This window comes from Mustelus asterias, chromosome 19 (genome assembly GCF_964213995.1).
Source record: "Mustelus asterias chromosome 19, sMusAst1.hap1.1, whole genome shotgun sequence".
Taxonomy (NCBI): domain Eukaryota; kingdom Metazoa; phylum Chordata; class Chondrichthyes; order Carcharhiniformes; family Triakidae; genus Mustelus; species Mustelus asterias.
Genome location: NC_135819.1, coordinates 64,377,221 through 64,401,834, shown reverse-complemented (window position 1 = coordinate 64,401,834; position 24,614 = coordinate 64,377,221). Strand labels below are relative to the sequence as shown.

Below are 24,614 nucleotides of genomic sequence, written 5' to 3'. Positions count from 1 at the left end.
AAGGTGAGAACGCAGAGGTCTGTCCAAACTGAAAGTGAGATTTTAGTTCTTCTTACGTCTGCAATCTCATCTTTTGTAACTGCTCTTGTGTTTATGTGTGAAGACTTCACGTTCTGTGTTAAAGATGTTTCTTAAAATCCTGGAATTCCCACCTTATCAGCACTATGCATCTATCTACAGCACATAGATTGCAGGATTCAAGAAGGCAACTCATCACCACTCTCCTGAGGGCAATTGGAGATCAGCACTAAATGCTGTCTTTGCTAGTGATTCACACATCCCATGAACAAATAAGAAAGCATTTAGAAATGCTTGTAGTAAATTACTCTACCTGTCCCTGCCCAGTCCAGAGTCCTAGAAGAACAATTTTAACCTAACCCATCTGTCAGAGAAACAAATGAGATTGGATGTAACGTTGGTTGTATACTACACCTGGTTTTAATCTCCATTTAAGTCAGTGGGAAGCGACATTGGGTGATGTATAAAACCAACCTTCCACCCAGTGTGCTGGTTTTGTGTCCAGTAAGTAGTCATTTCAGCTGTGAGTCTTTTCATTAGATGGGCACATTGGGGGAAGAAGAACAAATTACAGCAAAATGGTTCAGCACATAGCAAACAGGAGCTATCAGAGTTATCCACTTCACCTTGAAGATAGTGTTGTCATCATCCTGAGTAGGAATATGTCTGGTGGCATGCCGCCATGGGATCTGAAAATGTTTCCGCTGGTCATCCAGCCACTGAAGCCCAGGATAGTGCCCACTGTCCACTTGTGCCAAGAGCCACGGTTTCAAGCGAATCCTCCGTGGCTGCATGGCCATCATTTTAAACTCCTTGGAACTCCTGAGCTGAAACCAGTGAAGACAATGACACTGAATATTACGTAAACATTTACAGCAACAACTTGCATTTATACTTTAGTTAGGAAATGTTCCCCCTAATTCTTCTATGTTGCGTGCAGCCTGTTTATCACACTGCTCAGTACATTCCAAATTCTTGCAAGGGTGTCCAGAAGAAACATTTCTTTTAACACAGTAAAACACCGACAAGTGATGTGGAGATGCTGGCGTTGGATTGGGGTGGGCACAGTAAGAATTCTCACAACACCAGGTTAAAGTCCAACAGGTTTATTTGGTATCATGAGCTTTCGGAGTGCTGCCCCTTCATCAGGTGAGGCCACCCGATGAAGGAGTAGCGCTCCAAAAGCTCATGATATCAAATAAACCCTGTTGGACTTTAACCTGGTGTTGTGAGACTTCTTACTGTACCCACCAACAAGTGCTTCACAGGAACATTGTGAGAGAAAATCTGACATCTAGCCATATAAGGGGATATGAGGACAGATATTAGGACCAGTTGCCAAAAGCTTGACTAAAGCAGTAGAGTTTAAGGAGTGTCTTCAAAGCAGAAAATGTCTGGGGTGGAGATTCCAGAGTTTAAGGCCTGGGCTACCGTGGGCATCGCCGCTAATGATAGATCAAAGGAAATTGGGAATGTGCAAGAAACCAGAACTGGAGGAACTCAGAGATCTCAGACAGTTGTAGGATCGGAGATCACTGATATGCCATTTGAAACTCTTTTTCTTTTCAAATACAGAACAAATCTTTAAAAGGAAGTAACAACTTCCTATGCAATGATTCAGATGGACTAAAAATGAAAATACCATTTACTCAGAAGGAACTTTCTCATGGCAAAACAGAAAACTTTGGAAATTCCTTCAATTTCAAATTGATAAAAGTAAAACCTGTCTGTAAACACCCAGTTTGAATAATCTTTTTATCTCAAACTTTCATTTTTGCTCCACACCAAGAGAATTAAATCGTACTTCTCTTTTTTTAAAAACGAAACTGGCATTTTCCATTTAGCAATCTGGGTGATGAGTCAAAGCCCACAGCACAGGATACCAATGAGAAGCCAGGACAAGGAGGAGCTGGGGATTACAAAATAATATGCAATTATACAACACTTGCTGATTTTTCTCAGAAACATCCCAAAAGTGTTTGAAATGTCATGTATTTCAATGGTGTTTAGCCTGCACATAAGCAATGTTCCCAATCTCATGTATCTGACTTGTTCCCATATGCTTTTATATCTCTTCCCTTCAAATATTTGCCTATCCTGTTCTTAAATATTGATGATATGGAGATGCCGGCGTTGGACTGGGGTAAACACAGTAAGAAGCTTAACACCACCAGGTTAAAGTCCAACAGGTTTATTTGGTAGCAAAAGCCACACAAGCTTTCGGAGCCTTAAGCCTCTTCTTCAGGTGAGTGGGAATTAACCTGGTGTTGTTAAACTTCTTACTTAAATATTGATACAGTCTCTGTTTCAATCACTAACCCTGATGTGTACAAGTAGATTCCTCCTACATTTAATCTTAATGTCTATGTCTCCTCGTTCAAGACTACTCAATCACTGGGAAGAGTTTCTTTCTACCGACCCTTTCACAATCCTTCATAACTTAAAACATATTTATCAAATTACCCTCTACACTCCTTTGGATGAGCAGAAATAGCCCCAATTCCTCGAGTGGTTCTTTGTATTTCATCATGCCAAGTAGCATGCTTTTTGAAACAAAAAACATACATTGCCGGAAATATTCAGCAGATTTGGTAGTATCTGTGGGGAGAGTGCTGAATATTTCCAACATTTTCTGCTTTTGGTTCAGAATTCCAGTATCTGCAATATTTTGGGCCTTTATATTCAACATCTCATGCCAGCCCCAATATAATTTGCTTATTTTATTCATTTCAAGTGTTGCCTTAAATTTCCTGTGAACCTGAATCTGCAATTTCCTCCCTATTTCACATCATCCAGCCTTCCCCATTCAAGAGTTATTTTTCCAATTCATTCGTGGGACATGGGCATCGCTGGCTGGCCAACATTTACTGCCCATCCCTAGCACGTAGGCCAGACCTGGTAAGGACTGCAGATTTCCTTCCCCAAAAGGGCATTTGTGACTCAGTTGGGTTTATCTAACAATTGGCAATGGTTTCATGGTCATCAGTAGATTCTTAATTCCAGATATTTTTTATTGAATTCAAATTCCACCATCTGCCATGGCGGGATTCGAACCCGGGATCCCAGAACATTAGCTGAGTTTCTGGATTAATAGTCTAGCGATAACACCACTAGGCCATCATCTCCCCTAATGTTGCTTTTACTGATCCATCTGTCACGTTTTGCTCATTCTACCATCTTGTCTATATCACTTTGCAGCTTCCTTTGATCCTCAGGGTTATTTACCCATTTTAGTGCAATCTGTAAATCTGAACACCAGTCCCTTTGACCAAAATCCCCCAAACCAGTAATGCACACTGTGAACTGAAGAAGCCTCAGAACACAACCTTCTGGGATTTGTTTCCTCCCCTCTAACAAGCTCTTAATTTAATTTTCTACACTCAATCTTTCAGAAACAGTCCTTAAAGTCTATGTTAAGAGATTTAAAGATTCCACAGTTCTTTCCGCTTGTTTAATCTATAACTACCTGGATGAACACAATCTCCCTTCTGGAAAATGAGTCTTAGATCGACTACTTTCCATTTCTCTAGTATACCTCCACTCAATAAAAGTGAGCATTTTTTTTTTGTTCATTCATGGGATGTGGGTATCTTTTATTGCCTATTTCTAATTGAATTAAGTGACTTGCTAGGCCATTTCAGAGGATATTTGGAACCAACTATATTGCTTTGGTCTGGAGTCACATGTAGTGACAGACCAAGTAAGGACGGCAGACTTACTTCCCTAAAGGACATTTGCGAACCAAATGGGATTTTACAACAATCAATAATGGTTTCATAGTCATCATTAGACACTTTCCAATTCCAGCTTTTATTGGATTTAAATTTCACCATTTGGTGGTGTTTGAACCCGGGTTGCAAGAGCATTACCCCTGGTCTCTGGATTACCAGTCCAGTGACAATAGTACTATGCCACCGCCTCCCCTCAATATAATGTCTAGGGCCTGTACTATTTTTTCTCCCTTTCTCTCAGATCCTTTGGGTGTTTCACATCAGGTGTTAGTAAAGTGTCTTCCTTTAGCTTCACAAACTTGCCTAATACTCTTCTCTTATTTATTATATTATTTCTAATCTTGCCTTTAATCAATTAAAGATTTTTCCTCTGCCCAGTGTCCTCCCCTTTTGTAAAAACTGAATTGCACCAACTGTCATTCAGGTAAATGTTGTATTTACCTCATAGTTCCCACAAAGGTGAGATGATGGACTAATGGTATTATCGCTAGACTATTAATCCAGCAATTTAGCTAATGTTCTGGGGACCTGGGTACAAATCTCACCATGGCAGATGGTGGAATTTAAATTCAATTTAAAAAAAAGAATATTTGGAATTAAGAATCTATTGATGACTACGAAACCATTGTCAATTGTCAGAAAAAACCCATCTGGTTCACTAATATCCTTTAAGGAAGGAAATCTGCCATCCTTACCTGGTCTGGTCTACATGTGACTCCAGAGCCACAGTAATGTGGTTGACTCTCAACAGCCTTTTAAAATGGCAAACCGTTCAGTTCAACGGCATCTAGGGATGGGCAATAAATGCTGGCCAGCCAGCAGTGCCCATGTCCCACGAATGAATAATAAAAAAAGGAATATAATCAATAACATATTAATGTACTTTTGGTGGTATGCCCAAGGGAGGAATGTTGGCCAAGACTCCAAGGGAGTACTCACTGTTCTTCCTAACGTAATCCCATTGAATCCACCTCAACCACTAGGACAGGTAGATGAGGCCTCAGTTTAACACCTTATCCAAAGACCTCAGACAATGCAAGAGTCCCTCGGTACTGCCCTATGGTGTAATTCTAGGAGTATGACTTGAACACACAATGCTCTAATTCAGCTGGGAGTGCTACTAACTCAATCGACTGATGAGAGAGGGGTAAGTAAAGAGAGAGAAAAGGAAAATAAAGAGAGAGAAAAAAGAGATATGAAGAACAGTGCAGGATAATGAAGCATCAATCTGGCTCTTAACAGTGTCTGCAAGAGTTTATTTAAAGTTTATTTATGTATCAGTCACAAGTAAGGCTTACATTAACACTGCAATGAAGTTATTGTGAAATTCCCGTAGTAGCCACACTCTGGCAGCTGTTCGGGTCAATGCACCTAGCCAGCACGTCTTTCAGACTATGGGAGGAAACCGGAGCACCCGGAGGAAACCCACGCAGACACGGGGAGAACATGCAAATTCCACACAGACAGTGACCCAAGCCGGGAATCGAATCCAGGTCCCTGGCGCTATGAGGTAGCAGTGCTAACCACTTTGCCACCATGCCGACAACGATTGTTTGCCAACCTAGCTGGGAAGGGTTAATACTATGAGTACGGTAGGCTTCAGGAGGATATAGAAAGACAGACAAAATGGACAGACTCATGGTAGATAAAATTAGCATAAAGAACTATGTAGTGATATATTTTGATAGGAAAAACGATAGTACAGTTTTTAAAGGTGGCGCAGAAACAGAAACCTGGGGGTGTATGTACAAAAATCAATGAAAATGGCAGAACATATTCAGATGGTTGTTTAAAAAAAAACACATGGGATCTTTGACTTTGTAGAGGAATAGAGTACAAGTGTAAGGAAGTTCTGCAAATCCTTTATAAAATTGGTCAAACCTCAGTTGTAGTATTTGGTTCTGGGCACCATGTTTTAGAATGTCAATGCTTTAGTGAGGGTGCAATAGAGATTTACTAGAATGGTACTGTGCATGAGGGACTGAGACAAGATAAACTGCATTGTTCTCTGCTTAGAACAGAGAAGGTTAGCAGAAGATTTGACAGAGGTGTTCAAAAATCACATCAATGATTTTTGATATGTAAATAAGATAAACTGTTATCAATGGCAGAGTGTCAGTAACAGAGGGTACAGATTTACAGCTTTAAGATGACTGTCAAAATAACCAGTGGTGGCATGAAGAAACTTCCAGCGAATTGTGATCTGGATCTCACTGCCTGGAAAGATACTGGAAAAAGATTCGTTAGTAACTTTTAAAAATGAATTGGATAAATAATTGAAGTGGTAATTTGCAGAACTATGGGGAAAGCCTGGAGGATTCTGATTAATTGGATAGCTCCAACAAAGATCTGCCATAAATATGATCGGCCGAATGACTACCACCTGACCTGTATAATTTAATGTTCAGATCGCGGTCGACATCAGTTCACTAATGTGAGGGGAACCTGCCACCTTACCTCTGGACTGGCCTATATGTCTCCTAGCTTGCTTTACATGGTTGACCTGTTTCCCTACATTATAGGAGCAGTTCCGTTTCAAAAGATGTCTGTCTATGCAGTGTTTTTAAGGGACAGCGCAAGATAATGAAAGGTGCAATAGAAATGCAAGCCTTGCATTTTTAAAAATATTCCCATTTTCATTAAAGTCAGTCACAAAGGTGTCACTTGTAACACATTAGGCAGACCTATTTCTGCTGCCTCACAGCACCAAGGACCCGGGTTCGATTCCAGCCTTGGGTGATTGTGGGTGTGGAGTTTGCATGTTCTCCCCATATCTGTGTAGGTTTCCTCTGGGTGCCCTGATTTTCTCCCACAGTCTAAAAACGCATTGGCCAAGCTAAGTTACCCCTTAGTTTTCAAAGATGTGTAGGTTAGGTGGATTAACATGGTAAATGTGCTGGGTTACGGGAATAGGATGGAGGAGGCAGCCTGGATGGGGTGCTCTTTCAGATAGTATGTTTGAATTAATTAGCTTGTTGCATACATTTACTGTTCATTCCTTACAGTGGGCAAATGATATTTAGCACCAACAGACTCTCTATAACTGGTGGAGCTCCACATGTGGCTTTTCTAGAGTCCCACATATCCTCCAAACAGAAACAAATCCACCACCTGTATCTTGGCTGATTCCTCCCACAGTCACAGGTCCCTTGCATTCACACCATGACTTATCATAGGCGAAGGACAAAAAGGAAAAATTGCTCCCTTTCTTATTTTAAAAAAATGATTCCTTTGGGCTTCTGTCAGCAATGGTTGTGTGTAACTGAGTCAAACAGATTCCTAATCCATGCCCAGTTAGGAGATCTTAGGCTGAGTGGCAGAAGGATAGCCTAATACTGAGGATGGGCAATTCCTGCACCTTATAAAGTGACCATGCCTGGTAGAAGCTTGTGTTTGTTGAAGACAGAATCAGGATTCATTGTGATGTCTCCAAGGTTCAGCAGCTGAGAGGAATTACTGAGTGCGAGTTTAATATTAGTTAGGGCAGGGTTATTACCTTCTCCCAGATCCGGTCCAAGATAGGCTTGCTTTGCTGTGAGTATATTGCAACCTGTGCCTGATCAGACATTGCTAGTAAGCCACTTTATTCCCAGCCGACAGAATCACTCTGATGAGCATAATGGTATTCTAAAGAGAGATCCAGGGAGATAACTCCAGGCAAATGGCTTCATGCCTGATGTATTTTTAGATGTAAAGAGTTGGATTAATCAACAGCTCATTCATCAGATGTGACTCATGTCAAACTGAACAGTTTCTCTGTTCACTGTCAACATAATGGGATGATCACCTTCCAATGTGTGCTGCTCCTCTCTGCTGAGGCAGTTACACCCATGCTAGCCAATACCTTATCAAAGGGGCTACTATTCATTGCTCTGCCATTGGGTCAGCAATCTATTCAACTGTTGGGGCATCACAATTATTTCCCATTTTGCCCAATATGCAGAGACTTAAGAACATAATCTACCAGTTCAGTACTGAGCGAATACTGCACTGTTAGGTACATCCAAGACAATGGATCAACGATCTTTCTTCCCAAGGTTAATCCTACAATACAATTAGTTACAAAGGAAACGGCCCCATCACTTGAAACGACAAGATCCATCTTTAGATTATTTCCATTTAAAAGCTTTCATTATCAGGACTACCATCTCAGAAGAGTCACACAGACTCGAAATGTTCACTGGGATTCTCCCCAAAAAATTCTAAGTGTCAAATTCGCGTAAAAACTGGAGTAAATCTAGTTGTTTTATAAAGCAGGATTTTCAAAATGAATCTCCCACACTCTTGTGCATTACAGAGTGCACTAGCATGAATTACTCTGAAAATCCAGGGCGGGGCCCATTCCTACTGGAGAGGCCAGCAGCACGGTGCTGAGCGGGCCACTGTGCATGTGCCGATCTGTCAGTGCGGAGATCGGAGCGTGTGCAGTAGCCTTGCATTGCCGGCCTCCTGATTGCTGGCCAGCCCTGCAACCCCGCATCATTGCCCCTCCAAACCTCCGATTGCTGGCCTCCCAGATGTCTCCAGCCTGCCTAGATCACGTTCATCTCTCCACCCCCCCCGGCCTGCCTCAATCTCGCCCATCTTCCCTCCTCCCCCCAACCACCTCGGCAGTTCCAATCTCCCGATCCCTCCACCATCGGCTTCCCCGGTGTCACACCCCACAGTCTCAATACCACCCCGCCCCCCACCCCCCCCCCGCCTCCCCAATCCCCAGCAGGCCATCTCCACCCGTTTCCCCCCCCACCCACCCCGATGGCCTGGCCCGATCGCTGTCCTCCTGCCCTCTGTCACTGATCCCTGTGCAGAGTGGCAGCAGGACACCTTACCACCGCCAATCCCCACCTCTCCCCCAGAGGCCCCCCCAATCGAACCCCCCCCCTTGGCACTGCCCAGTGGGCAGTGCTAAGGTTCCCCCGGGCATTGCCCCTTCGGCAGTGCCAGCGGCCAGGCTAGCACTGCCAAGCCTGCAATGCCCCCTTATCCCCGATCTCCTGGGGGGCCTCCATTCACTCCAGCGGGGTCTGGCTGCCAGCTCCCCGTTTGTGGAGAGCTGTTGTAAACCCTGCAGGAGTGAAACACTCCTGGTGGGGGTGGCGGGGTGGGGGGCGGGGGTTAGCTGGCCCAGAGGCTTCAGTCCCGGGGCCACTAATCACATTCCAATGCCGACTGGCATATTTTAATCAGCTCTGTGCCGATTTCTGGCGCGAAGCTGACGATGCCAGAAATCCAGCGGCCGGAGACATGTGGAGGCTGTGGTGCCCAACGGGAAGCCTCCGTTAACTTTGTTTCTCTCTCCACAGATGCTGCCAGATCTACTGAGTCTTTCCGGCATCTTCTGTTTTTTATTTCAGCAGGTTTAGCTAACACCACTCATATCAATGTTGTCGGAATATAGGTATTAGTCTGTGATGCCAATACAACTAAAGCAGAAACAGATGTCTTTCCAAATGAGATGTTAAGCCGAGGATAGCATCCTCGATCTGCTCAGGTGGATGTAAAAGATTCCATGGAACTATTCAAAGAGCGAAAGAATTATGTCCGATGTCCAGGTCAACACTTATCGATAACTAACATCACCAAGGCTCGGCACAATGGCCATTCTCTCATTTACAGATGGTGGGACTTTGCTTTATGCAATTTAGCTCCTCTGTTTGCCTACAAAAACATTCTGAGAGTGTGATCAGGTGCTATGTAAATGCAAGGTCACTCTTTATGTGCGCCAAAAATCGCCATCGTTGTTCATGGCTGGAATGCCAAATTCTCCGTTCTCACTTGCAGTGGGGTGGCCACGGCCGAGATTGGAAAAACCTGCTCGTGACTTCAATTCATCTTATTCACAGCCTGGAATTCATGAATGATCCAAAACTGAATAAAATGTGAGCCGTGGCTCAGATGATAGCAATCTCACCTCTGACTCAGAAAATTATGGAGCAAAATGTCACTCTAGGACTTGAGCACAATAATCAACGTAGACATTCCAATGCATTACTGAGGGAATGCTGCACTGTCGGAGGAGCTTTCTTAAGGATAACATGTTAAACTGTGATCCCCTCATATTTCCTGGCAGGGGAGTTATTCTCGGTGTCCTGGATGATATTTATCCCATAATCAACATTACAAAATCTGGTCATTGTCACATTGATGTTTGTGGGAGCTTGCTGTGTACAAATTAGCTGCTGTGTTTCCTACACTACAGCAATGACTACCCTTAATAAGCACTAAAGACATCTAGTGATTGTGAAAGACGCTACATAAATGCAAATCTCTCTTCCCTTTTTTTCAATAATTACCTCCTAATTTTAAACATACATCACTGGCCACAGAAACAAAAAAAAATGCTTTAAGTCTGAAAAAAAACAGGAAGTGTTACAAATATATGTGTTTGACACATGTATGGATAAGACAGGTTACTATTTCGAATGGGGGCCTTTCTTCAGAGCATTTGTTCTGCAAGAACATCACCCTTTCCTCCCTCTCTCTGTTTTATCAGACCTTGTGGGGAACAGGCCAGGAGTGGGTAAACTGTACCAAAGTCTCTTTGTGGCCTGTTTTACAATTGTTATGATGTGATGGATCTTCAATCTCCCCTCACTCCTTTCCCCTGCATTTTGAAGGGGTTCAACATCATTTTTGCCCTTCCCACCGTTACCCAGATCATGGGGGGAAATCTTGTTGAGGTGTCAGGGATCTTGCCTTCCGGCTGGAGAGCTAGTGAAAGACCCACGCTGCCTCTTTTCTGGAAGGCCCATTGAGCCACATGCCAATCAGGCAGTGATGAGACCAGCAACGTGCTGTCCTCTGGAATCATGTCACCAGCAGCAGAAGTCTCACCTAGCAAGAGCTGCCAGCCAGAGTCTGGTGCTCTTGCACTCGGCAGTGCTATGGAGGGGCTATGGCTGCTGCCAGAGTCCCAAACCTCCATTACCTATCCCCCTTTCCACCCCTGCACTACCTACCACCCTCCCCAGCCATCCCCCACCCCTCCACTACCTCCCCCCTGGAAGTGACAAGATGTTTGTACGGCATCAGCTGTCATGCATACCACATGGCAATTGGCTGCCAGAAACTAGGTTAGTCTCAGTGGAATTAAGTGGTCTTTAAATGACCAGTTAAGGGTTTCAATTGGTGGTGGAATGGGAAAGTCAACCACAGGCCTGCCTGCTCAGAACTTAATCTGGGTGGAGATGGGAAAGCACCGGGATTTGGGGACGCCACCATCACCAAAGTTTCATGCCCCTCCTGCTTCCAAGCTCACCGCAGCAAGAGCTCAAGATTCAGTGCCATACCTCTCGCTCAGATGTGACTGGGCAAAAACCCATGATGTCCAGAATGTGGCATCACAGAACTGTACGTACAGAAGAGTTAAAACATTAAATAGCCTTTTAAAAAGGTTTAGTTTTTAATGTAGTGATTTTCCTACATCACCCACTCAATTAGATTCCAGCTTACAACTCATTCTTGGGTTTCTCTTATTCTACATCTAAATCCACCAAATCCCTTCATTAGATTACTGCCTGTAACTCTCTCCTGGGTAACCATTATTTTATATAGAAACCTACCTTAACCCCTTAATTAGATTTCAGCCTGTAACTCACTCTCAGGTATATCTGTTGTTCTGTGTACAAACCACCTGAACCCCTTGATTACATTCCAGCTCACAATTCACTCATGGGCATCCACCCAAACAGGCACCAGAGTGTGGCGACTAGGGGATTTTCACAATAACTTTATTTGAAGTGTTAATGTAAGCCAGTAATAAATAAACTTTATTCTATATATAAGTGCCTTGACCCCTTGATTAGATTCCACCCAGTGACTCATTGCTGCTCATGTAATTGCTGGGAATGTTCACACCTGCCATAACTGGAAAATCCTCTATATTTTTGTGTGGGTGGGGTGGGATGCCTGGAAAATGAATTCAGGTATGCGTGGAAATTCCCATTACAACACTACCCACTTGGAGCTAGAACGTATTCATTGGACTCAGTATGCGTGAAGTATGGACTGATCCTAATGTGGGATGTCTGTGCTGGGGAATTAAAAACTTTCCATTTTGGGTGCCCAACCTCGGCAATAAGGATTGTTGGGGCAGTCATAAGACTGTTAGATATGAGAAACTTCCCTCATGTTGAAGTTTAAGCCTCAATAGTGTTGCTCCTCCTGCACCAGACTGACATCTTCTTTCTGCCAAATAGCCTGAAAACACCCATCTTGGAACCAAATTAAGGGCCGCCTTGTACTGTTTCTATTTCATTACAATGTGCACAAAGATGTCTAAACTTGTTTTGTGTATACCCCTTACTTCTAGGAAGAATGCAAGGTTAGTTAAAGTAGAAGAATGAACCAGCAATTTCAACAAGCATCAGTGAACACAGTCTGGAGGTATATATATCGCAAGCACTTTCAGTGAGCTATGTACACTATAACAGTGTGCCAAAGGCCACTTGAAATGCTTAAGAAAGACAACATACGGGGGGGGGTGGAGGGGGGGGGGGGGGTGGAGGAGGAATTGGGATAGCAAAGGTTTTTTTTAATGGGACATTTCAAACAACATAATAAATTGAAGCTCATGGTATACAAGTAACAGTGACAGTTATCTGAGTAACAGGAAACAGGAAGCGCTCGTGAATAGTTGTTTCTTTGGACTGGACTTTGGTTCTCCAGGAGTCAGCACAATTACCACTGCTTTTCTTGATATATTTTAATGACCTAAATTTGGATTTTTATTTCATTCTCCATTCTCGGAATGCGACCATCACTGGCAAGGCCAGCATTTATTGCCCATCCTTAATTGTCCCTGAGAGTGTGAGCCGCCACCTGGAACCAGTGCAGTCCTTGTGATATTACTCTACACTGCCATTAGAAAGGATGTTCCAGAATTTTGACCAGTAGGGCATAGTTTCAAAATGTTCAGACAACACAAAACTTGGAAGTATTGTGAACTGTGAAGACATAGTGATGTACTTTAAAAGGACTTAAACAACTTGATGGAATGGGAAGATAGTGGCAGGTGAAAATTTAATGCAGAGAAGAGTGAAGTGACACATTTTAATAGGAAGAATAAGGAGAGGCAATATAAAATAATGGAAACATTTCCAATGCAAGTAAAGAAAACTGTCCCCATTGCTGGAAGGATCGAAGGTACCAATATTATGGTGAATGGCAAAAGAACTAATGGTGACATGAGGAAAGCTTTTCTATGCCACAAATGGTTTAGGATCTGGTATGCACTGCCTGCGTGTGTGGTGGAAGCAGATTCAATCATGGCTTTCTACAGAAAATTGTACAAACACCTGAAGAGACAATATTTACAGAGCTATGGGGAATGGTTGGGGTATGCGACTAGAACATAGAACATAGAACATAGAAAGCCACAGCTGAGTTACATTTGCAGAGAACTAGCAGGAACATGATGAGTCAAATAGCCTCCTTTTGTGATGTAACCATTCTATGTATCTATAATATAACCTGGGAAAACCCATGGTTCAGATTCAGAGTTGACCAATGACTTACTCTTGATCGACATGTCAAGAAAACCATGAAAGATAATGCTGATCTTGGTTTGGTATGAGTAAATGGCTTTGAAAATGCAAGACTGGGCGGAGAAGTGGCAGATGGACTTCAACCCGGATAAGTGTGTGGTGATCCATTTTGGCAGATCCAATGGGATGAAGCAGCAATATAATATGAAGGGTACCATTCTTAGCAGTGTAGAGGATCAGAAGGACCTTGGGGTCCGGGTCCATAGGACTCTTAAATCGGCCTCGCAGGTGGAGGATGCGGTCAAGAAGGCGTACGGCGTACTGGCCTTCATTAATCGAGGGATTGAGTTTAGGAGTCGGGAGATAATGCTGCAGCTTTATAGGACCCTGGTTAGACCCCACTTGGAGTACTGCGCGCAGTTCTGGTCACCTCATTACAGGAAAGATGTTGAAGCCATTGAAAGGGTGCAGAGGAGATTTACAAGGATGTTGCCTGGATTGGGGGGCATGCCTTATGAGGATAGGTTGAGGGAGCTTGGTCTCTTCTCCCTGGAGAGACGAAGGATGAGAGGTGACCTGATAGAGGTTTACAAGATGTTGAGAGGTCTGGATAGGGTAGACTCTCAGAGGCTATTTCCAAGGGCTGAAATGGTTGCTACGAGAGGACACAGGTTTAAGGTGCTGGGGGGTAGGTACAGAGGAGATGTCAGGGGTAAGTTTTTCACTCAGAGGGTGGTGGGTGAGTGGAATCGGCTGACGTCGGTGGTGGTGGAGGCAAACTCGTTGGGGTCTTTTAAGAGACTTCTGGATGAGTACATGGGATTTAATGGGATTGAGGGCTATAGATAGGCCTAGAGGTGGGGATGTGATCGGCGCAACTTGTGGGCCGAAGGGCCTGTTTGTGCTGTGGCTTTCTATGAAAATAGTCAAGACATAAAAGTCATTGTACCTGAAGGAATCGTCAATGACCATAGAAAGATCATGTTCACCGGTGGCACAGTGGTTAGCACTGCTGCCTCACAGTGCCAGGGATCCAGGTTTGATTCCCAGCTTGGGTCACTGTGTGTGGAGTCTGCATGTTCTCCCAGTGTCTGCATGGGTTTCCTCCGGGTGCTCTGGTTTCCTGCCACAGTCTGAAAGATGTGCTGGTAAGGTGCATTGGCCATGCTAAATTCTCCCTCAGTGTACCCAAACAGGTGCCAGAGTGTGGCGACTAGAGGATTTTCACAGTGATTTCATTGCAGTGTTAATGTAAGCCTCCTTGTGACACTAATAAATAAACTTTAAACATGATCTGGAGACCAGAAATACTAAAAGACCAGGAACCCAAGTATACAAATTTAAATTATTTAAATTTAATTGAGAAACCAACTAAAACAAATATTGTCCAATAATAATTTAGTAGAAGACAACAGGGACATGTCATAGAGGTTTACAGCATGGAAACAGGCCCTTCGGCCCAACTTGTCCATGCCGCCCTTTTTTTTTACAAAAAACCCCTAAGCTAATCCCAATTGCCTGCATTTGATCCATATCCCACTATACCCATCGTACCCATGTAACTATCTAAATGCTTTTTAAAAGATAAAATTGTATCCGCCTCTACTACTACCTCTGGCAGCTTGTTCCAGACACTGACCATCCTCTGTGTGAATAAATTGCCCCTCTGGATACTTTTGTATCTCTCCCCTCTCACCTTAAACCTATGCCCTCTAGTTTTAGACTTCCCTACCTTTGGGAAAAGATATTGACTATCTACCTTGTCTATGCCCCTCATTATTTTATAGACCTCTATAAGGTCACCCCTCAGCCTCCTACGCTCCAGAGAAAAAAGGCCCAGTCTATTCAGCCTCTCCTTATAACTCAATTTATCAAGTCCCGGTAGCATCCTAATAAATCTTTTCTGCACTCTTTCTAATTTAATAATATCCTTTCTATAATAGGGTGACCAGAATTGCACACAGTATTCCAAGTGTGGCCTTACCAATGTCTTATACGACTTCAACAAGACGTCCCAACTCCTGTATTCAATGTTCTGACCGATGAAACCAAGCATGCCGAATGCCTTCTTCACCATTCTGTCCACCTGTGACTCCACTTTCAAAGAGCTATGAACATGTACCCCTAGATCTCTTTGTTCTGTAACTCTCCCCAATGCCCTACCATTAACTGAGTAAGTCCTGCCCTGGTTCAATATACCAAAATGCATCACCTCGCATTTGTCTGAATTAAACTCCATCTGCCATTCGTCAGCCCACTGGCCCAATTGATCAAGATCCCGTTGCAATTGGAGATAACTTTCTTCACTGTCCACTATGCCACCAATCCTGGTGTCATCTGCAAACTTACTAACTATATTCTCATCCAAATCATTAATATAAATGACAAATAACAGCGGGCCCAGCACTGATCCCTGAGGCACACCGCTGGTCACAGGCTTCCAGTTTGAAAAACAACTCTCTACAACCACCCTTTGGCTTCTGTCAAGAAGCCAATTTTGTATCCAGTTAGATACCTCACCCTGGATCCCGTGAGATTTAACTTTATGCAACAACCTACCATGCAGTACATAGAATCATAGAAACCCTACAGTACAGAAAGAGGCCATTCGGCCCATCGAGTCTGCACCGACCACAATCCCACCCAGGCCCTACCCCCATATCCCTACATATTTACCCACTAATCCCTCTAACCTACGCATCTCAGGACACTAAGGGCAATTTTTTTTTTAGCATGGCCAATCAACTTAACCCGCACATCTTTGGTACCTTGTCAAAGGCCTTGCTAAAGTCCATGTAGACAACATCAACTGCACTGCCCTCATCTACCTTCTTGGTTACCCCATCAAACAACTCAATTAAATTTGTGAGACATGATTTTCCACTCACAAAGCCACGCTGACTGTCCCTAATCAGTCCTTGCATCTTTAAACGCCTATGGATCCTGTCTCTCAAAATACCGTCCAACAATTTACCCACCACAGATGTGAGGCTCACTGGCCTGTAGTTCCCAGGCTTTTCCCTGCAGCCCTTTTTAAACAAAGGCACAACATTTGCCACTCTCCAATCTTCAGGCACCTCACCTGTGACTATCGATGATTCAAATATGTCGGCTAAGGGACCCGCAATTTCCTCCCTAGCCTCCCACATCGTCCTGGGATATACTTCATCAGGTCCCAGGGATTTATCTACCTTGATGCGCTTTAAGACTTCCAGCACCTCCTTCTCTGTAATATGTACATCCTCAAGACATCACTATTTATTTCCCCAAGTTCCATAACATCCATGCTTTTCTCAACAGTAAATACGAATGAGAAATATTCATTTAGGATCTCACCCATCTCTTGTGGATCCGCACATAGATGACCTTGTTGATCCTTAATTCATGTGTAAAGGGTAAGTCTGAGCATCCTGGAGAGATATATTCCAATGGCCAGTAAGCTCCAACCATGTAAACAAATTAAAACGAGAAAGAGAAAAATGGCAGCACAACAGCGAGAGAGCAGTCAGGGAACTGATGGAAGATACAAAAGGTTTAAATAAGCTTGAAACTGAGGGTGAGCAACCCCAAGTATGCTGAGCGGTGTCTCTCCTTGTGAATACTTGGAGAAAGTAATGAGCATCATGTTTTCTTCATACAAAGGAAGTATGTTGTTCATTACTTGCAACAGCGATGGGATTCTTAGAATCAAATGAATCCCCAGGGATAATTATACCACAGAGCACTGAAAAAGATGGTGGGTTGGGGGTGGGGAATCAGGAGGCATTTTTGAGGTACTGACAATCATTATGAGGGAGTCATTGGACACTTAAGGTGTTCACTTGAGACAGACTCGGGGAATGGGGGTGGTCATCCTGCCATTTTGCAAGCTGCCTCAGACCCATGCTCATGGTTACAAGCCATTGACAACAGTGTAACCAACAAATCTTTGGTGGTGATGGTGGAAGAACTAAAACCTTGAGGGACAAGACTTACAAAAGGAGAGGATCTTTGGGGAACAGGACTTATTTCCTTTAAGCACATAGGCAATAGGAAACCATCTCATATATTCTTATCCCTAGTTATATTGCTCACTGAAATTGAAAATGGAAGGCTCCTGCGAGCAACTGAAGAGAAAAGTGCAAAAGCACGAACTATGGAGAAATGAGCAGAGAATGTCCCCTTAGACAGATCACCACCACTACACTGCAAGGTACATATTCCAAAAGGGGGCAAAACAGACATAGACAATGACAGACTACCATTAGTCCTACACCATGTACGATAGTGGATTGAGGATTATCTGTCTAAGAATAACCTAATCAGTAGCCGTCAGCATGGATTCAGAAAGTGAAAATTTTGCTTGACCATCCTACAGAACATTTTGAGAATGCGACACCCCAATTGGATGGTTATGAGCTCTAGGATCCAGAGTACCTTGACTTCACACTAAAAGCCACTAATTTAATTTAAAGCTGCAGAGATTAAAGGAAAACCCTGGGAATAGATAAGGACCTTGATGAAGGGTAGGAAACTGCAATTATTAGACAACCATAAAGTGCTGCTCGTAGGAAGAGAAAATAAATCACAATCTGGACAGAGTTGAGATATGTTAAAATGGAACTGGAAGATGATCTATCAGTCTTCGATTTGGCACTCAATGTGCCCAATCAATGAAGAGTAACAATCAGCAAAGTTTAAGGAGGGCGGGATTTGATTTATTGTCACATGTTGTTTCTTGCACGCTATAAAAAACGTACCGAACATAGGGAAGGAAAGGAGAGAGCGCAGACTGTAGTGTTACGGTAGCCAATAGAGCATTTGAATAGTCTGCTGTGACTGCTTGAAGTTAAAGTACTGACATAAAATGAGTTTGGACTGATCTGAATTCACTTCCTAATGAGTTCAAGCCAAAAGCACAAATCTGCTGAGCATTTGACATGAACAGAAGGCAATTTGGAAATTTCACCCAGACAAACTGCATGATTGGTGTGGGAAATGAAAGTGTCTTTGAGAATGTGGTTAAGGCACACAGGAATGGAAGGAATGGAGCTTCATTCTGCCACTGGCAGTGCTAACTCCTGATGGAGACAATTTTAGCAAAAACTAAACAAACAGTAATCAAGGAAATAAAGCATAGACAACAGTGAAATTGATTAATTAATCTGCAATAAAGTCCCTGGTATCAATAATAAATGGTCACAAAACTACCAGATCATTGTAAAAGTCCATCTGGTTCACTGCTTCAGGGAAGGAAATCTGCCATATTTACCTGATCTAACCTACATGTTTACTCTTAACTGCCCTTTGATATGGCCTTAGTAAGCCAGAGTTATAAGTGGCTCAACACTACCATCCAGAGAAAATAGGGATTGGCAATAAATGTTGGTCTTGCCACTGACCGTCATATTCTAAGAACAAATATTTTTTAAAACTGCAGATTTATTTCTGGTTGGAGGCAATGGCTGAACGTCTCCTAATGCTCTCTACTGCCCTAAACCCTAAATTCACGTATTTCTTTAGTTTTTTTTCTATCTCACCTCATGTCCGCTCTGAGCTCATGTTGCCGATGAGACCCACCTCCCGTTCCCTCAGTCCTTTTGCCAACAAACTGCTGACCATCCAACTTCACCTCCTGATTGCCATTTTAGCTGATATAGTTAACATTTCTGTCATTTCAAGTGTTATTCCTCTTTATTTCAAATCTGCCATCATTAGTCCTCCTCTCAAAAATAACAAGACCCCATCATTCTTGCAAACTACCATCCCATCTTCAATCTCCCTTTTCTCTTCAAAGTCTTTGAAAAGTTTGTGCCTCCCAGATCTGATACCATCTTTTCCAGAATTCCATGTTTGAACGCTTCCAGTCAGGTTTGTAGCCATTGTACCGAAATGACTCTTATCAGAATCACAAATGACATCCCAGGTGACTATGACAGAGGTAAACCTTTTCACCTCAACCTGTCTGTAGACTGTGACATGATTAAGTCCAATGCCGGCATCTCTACATCATGATTAACTACAACATCACCTTCAATGCCTCTCCATTATCATCCAGCTAGATGGGACTGCACTCACCTGGTTCCATTCTTAGCTAAATCATTCCTTAAAAACTTCCTCTTTGATTAAGCATTTTTGTTCATTTAATCATACCTCCTTTTGTTTTATCACATTTCAGTGAAGAGCCTTGGAATGGTTTGGTGCTAAATGAATATTAGTGACTGTTATTGTAAAGGAAGCAGCAACAACGATGATTTATTTGGAACGAGTTGCTCCACTATTCAGTTACATCCTAGCCGATCTGTATCTTAATTTCCACCTTGGTTCAGTAACACTTAATGCTGTTGCCTAACAGTTGCTGGTAACGATACTACTGTTAAACGAACCAAGGCTGCTTGCTATCCAAGGCTGCTTGGCCTACTGAATGTACATCCTGTGCTATGTGGGAACTCCAGGAGGCTTTTTATGTATCATAAAGCTGGAGGAAATCAAGCTCTGCATTTTGGAGCTTGAGCAGCAGCTGGAGTCACTGTAATGTATTTGCGAGGCTGAGATTTCAGGAGATGGTTTCAACCAACACAGACATGATGGACCAAGTGGCTTCCTTCCATGATATAAATTTCTGTGATTCTTTCCTTTCCTCCCTCCAATCATGGCCTCTGTACTTGTTTAAAACTTTGTACGTCTCTAATGTTTTCCAATGCAGATGAAAGGTCACCAACTCTATCAGATCTGCTCAGCATTTCCTGATTTTAATTCAGATTTTTATTTTGTATAAGTCTTTGTACAAAGTCTTATTTTGGTACAAATACACCTGGGAGAAAAAAAACAACTTCACCTATCACACTTAATTCATCACCTTCGACAGATTTCACCCAGCACGACTAACATCCTACAGCAATAGAGGCCAATTACTCACTCCAGACAAAAATTATGTTTGGAAAGTGAGAATCCAGAATTGTACTACAGTGTGCTCAAATGAATGCACCCACCATTACATTTCATTGAAATGGCAATGGAGAATATTGAATCACCAATGCTATCAAGTCATATTATCCTTGAAAAAATTGTTGATAGGTAGTGTGCCAACCTGCTGATCTCTCCTTCCCTCTTGTACCCTACCCCTCTTGGGAATAGGGCCTGGGTGAGATTGTGGTTGGTGCAAACTCGATGGCCAAATGGTCTCCTTCTGCACTGTAGGATTCTATGATTCTACCCCTAGAATGATAGCCATTTTAAACATTCTCTCCGCTTTGCTCCTCAAAAGAGTTGAACCCACAGCCACTGTCAGCCATATAATACTTAGTCCAAATGATTAGTCTTTCAGTTAAAACTGGTAGGCATTTACAGCACAGAGAGCAGTAAACCAGTCCTAGCATCCACCTCCACACTTCCCACAAATTGGCAGTAGACAGGAAATCCTGGCTGAACAGGGGTTCTACAGTTTGCCTTGATGCCATTAACCCAGGGTTGCTGAAGTCAATGATAGCTCTTCTAATTCAGCACAGACTTACGTTAAATCAAAGAACTTCTGGTATGTACGGCTTGGATATAGCCAGACATTGTCATTGCCAAATGGGGAAGTGAAGAATAATTCAGCTCATACATGATCCAATCACCTGTGGCTAAGAATGAGAAATACTAAAAACTCTAACAATTAAAACAGGCAAGGCTGAGTTAAACAGATTTTTGACTTACAAGAGAGTCAATAGTTATGGTGGAAGTGCAGACAGAAAATTGGAGCTGAGACCACAATCAGGTCAGCCATGATCTTATCAAATGGTGCACAGGACCAAGGAGCCAAATGGCCTATTCCTGCTCCTAATTCTCCTGTTCTTGCGGGGGCAGGCTTGATGGACCAGATGATCTTTTCCTGCCTGTTGTTTTCATATGTCTATACATAAATATTCCCTGAAAGCAGAAGACATGACATGGAGTTTTCTCAATCCTTGCAGGTTGAGATCTTCTTGGTTTCTGGTTAGGAAGCATGGGGTTGGAGGATGCAACACCAATCAGCATCTCTTACAATATGACTCAATCTCACAAGGATTTTTGAATGTCCTAGTACAATTGCCACAGCCAGCTTTTACACTTTCCCTTCTCAAACATATTGTGAGAGTGAAGGATCAATCTCTTGATCCTTTCTAGCCTCTCAAGTCCCACATATCTCCCTTCTTGTTTCCCCTGTTCTTTTCTTTCCTCGGGAACTCAAAACTTTTGGCTCTAAGGACTCCCTACAAACAGCAGGCCTTAAAAACCGCAAACTTAGTTTTGCTTTAATTTCATATTGTCTTAGTACATCTTCTCTCAGACTTTTATTAACTTCAGTTGGTTCCAGTAAACATTTTTGGGATAGTCCTCGCACCCCCACACCCAGATTAAATCCATAGACAGTATCATCACAATCAGTAACAGTCCAGGCAACAGAAAGAGAGACTCCTATAAGTTCCAGCACTGACAAGATCAACAACGAATTCAACATATCATGGAATCCAATAATCCTGCCCTCCTTCCTGAAGTATTTGTAAAATAATTGAATTAAGTAATCCCGAGCGTGACCCACAGTCCAGTGGAACTAGACTTAAAATACCCTCTCGAATCTAGCAGATAATCGAACTGAGGGTTTAGTCCTCGGATTAAATCACTTCGGTGGGCGTGATACATAAACAGCAGTTTACTCTAAAAACGAATAACAAAATGACAGATCATTCAAACTTTAAAAAAAAACATGACTTCAGAACAATTTAAGCCTCCCCCAAAGAAGTGACAATTCCCAACCTTTACTTATCACCGTGTTGTGTTATTAATGTGACAGGTACAGTCACCATACGCAATGATGCAACTGCAAGATACTTGGGATCATATTAATAAAAGCGAAACAAACAAGGAAGTCGTTGACTTTAGCTGCGAGACAAACAGATCACCTGAAGCCAAAGTTAACTTTCTTTAGACAGTGGGACGTATGTTCTCTTACCGGGAGTTCTGACTGAAGACCGGAAACTGACACGCTGATCAGAAGGACATTGACTCAATTCTGATGCTGCCTCTCCTGTCAGGTACTTTTCGGGACCAAAGATTTTTCCCTCCTCTCCTGGATTTTGATCCGTGGGTGTATTTACTTTGTTGAAAGACGATCTATCTCCTCCGACCCTCAGATATTTTTTTCGTACCTCGACCTGCCAGCTCGTGACAGTCAGAGCGAAAGTGCGTTTTATTCCCCCTTCAGCGCCCAGATAGAGGATGTGAAAGATTCAGCCTCACTTCCTGCGTTTCAAACTGAGTTATAATCATTTCACCGTAAAGTGACGCCGAGTTTACAGCTGTTCCTTACACAATCCCCACCCTTCCGGGTTCCCGAGCCACATTTTTTTCCATGCAAAGCGAGAGGAAACTAACCTTCACCTCAAAGGCACCTTGCTAACCGGGAGTGCGTGTGTAGAAAAGGGAAGCGGTAGAGAGAGAGCGAGCGCGCACTAGGTAAAACAGTGATCCAAAGACTAGATTGTAAGTTTTTTTTTGAAGTGCAGTGACTTGTTCTGTCCGCAAAAGCCGCAGGCAGGCGCCTTGTAGTAAAGTTTCACAGACCACCTTCTCTTAAAGTTCAGGAGGTAGAGGTTTCTGAGAGGCTGTTTCTCTTGGCTGGACAGTCAGAAACTGGGATTCATAGTCTCAGGATGAGGGGTTAGCCATTTAGGATTAAGATGTGGAGAGATTTATTCAAATCAGAGGGCTGTGAATCTTTGAAATTTTCTAACCCACAGGGTAGTAGTGGTTGCTCAGTTGAAGTATATTCAATAAATAATTAAAGACTTGCATTTATAGAGTGCTTTTGACAACCACTGAACGATTTAAGATGCTTTACAGCCAATTAAATATTTTTTGAAGAGTAGCAAGTGTTGTAGGAAAGGAAGCAGCCAAATTCTACACACCAAGATTCCCCAAGCAGTGATGTGGTAATGACCAGATAATCTGTTTCTGTGATGTAGATTTAGGATAAATATTTACCAAACACTTGGGAGAACGGGGCGTTCAGTGGCAGACTGAACGCTCCTCTTCAGATTTCTGCCACTGAATCTTTTACGTCTAGCTGAGAGGGCAGACAGGGCCTTGTTTTAACATCTGAGCTGAAAGACAGCACTTCTGTCAATGCAGCATTCCCATAGTATTGCAATGGTCTTTTATTTTTGTGCTTGTGTCCTGGATGGGAATTGAACACAGAACCTTCTAACTCTGAGAAAAGCCCCAACTATGGCAAGTGACTCAGATCAATGGATGCTTATGCATTAAAAAAATAAAGAGATATGGGGCTAGGCAGGAAATGGAGTTGATGTAGAAGTAATGTTATGGACAGGCGAGAGAAAAATCTGAACTCCTTTACTTGCTACCTGTCCGTAAGCAGAGATATTTTTTGTTTTAAAATGGGCTGTAGCACTTATTCTAAAAACCCTTTATGAAATGAATTTTTAAAGTGCCTTGCAGCAAAACCTCTCGGGATTAAACTGAAGTTTAATTTATTCACACATTCAAACCTGGGGGATGATTGCAACTTCAGTCACACATCCGTGGATATAGTAAGGGGATAGGAAAAAGGGTTTTACAATTATGAATGACCTCACAGTAAAAAGGGCAGCAAGATGGCACAGTGGTTAGCACTGCTGCTCCACAGTGCCAGAAACTTGGATTCAATTCCAGTCTTGGGCGCCTGTCTGTGTGGAGTTTGCACGTTCTCCCTGTGTCTGTGTGTTTCCTCCAGGTGCTCTGGTTTCCTCTCATTGCAATACAATGGGAATGTTGCATTGTCAGAAGTGCTGTCTTTCAGCTGAGATGTTAAACCAAGTCCAAAGATGTGCTGGAGTTAGGCTGATTGGCTGCTTAGTGGTTACGGGCATTCAGCCTCTGATCTTCGGGTCAGCGTTCTCCAAGGTGGCCTTCACGACACATGACAGCGCAGAGTCGCTGAGCAGAAACTGATAGCCAAGTTCCGCACACATGAGGACGGCCTAAACCGGGATCTTGGGTTTATGTCACACTATCAGTAACCCCCACAGCTTGCCTCCTGGACTTGCAGAATCTCACTGGCTGTCCTGTCTGGAGACAATACACATCTCTTTAACCTGTGCTTAATGCTGTCTCCACTCACATTGTCTGTATCTTTAAGACCTGGTTGGTTGTAGAGATTCGCATTCTAATCCGTATTCTGTAACTTGGTTTTGTGTCTCTGTATGCCCTGTTTGAGAGCAGATATCCACTCCATCTGATGAAGGAGCAGCGCTCCGAAAGCTAATGGCATTTGCTACCAAATAAACCTGTTGGACTTTAACCTGGTGTTGTTAAAACTCTTACTGTGTTTACTCCAGTCCAACGCTGGCATCTCCACATCATGGCTGCTTAGTGTCAGGGA

The 24,614-nt window shown here is 43.0% G+C and overlaps 1 protein-coding gene across 2 annotated transcripts in view; it reads right to left on the bottom strand.

The window, feature by feature from the left end:
• LOC144508019 (interferon regulatory factor 6-like) overlaps nucleotides 1-22,666 on the bottom strand; it is a 45,128-nt gene extending 22,462 nt beyond the window's left edge. Inside the window, exons 1-3 of one of the 2 annotated variants that reach the window (XM_078235727.1) lie at nucleotides 22,188-22,548; nucleotides 16,571-16,644; nucleotides 645-845 (exon numbers count right to left, since the gene is read on the bottom strand). In XM_078235727.1, the coding sequence (XP_078091853.1) occupies nucleotides 645-821 (177 nt within the window). In that variant the 5' untranslated portion in view covers nucleotides 822-845; nucleotides 16,571-16,644; nucleotides 22,188-22,548. Of the gene's footprint in view, nucleotides 1-644; nucleotides 846-16,570; nucleotides 16,645-22,187 lie in introns of both variants that reach the window. The other variant, XM_078235728.1, reaches the window with a different exon arrangement.
• Nucleotides 22,667-24,614: the final 1,948 nt, after the last annotated feature.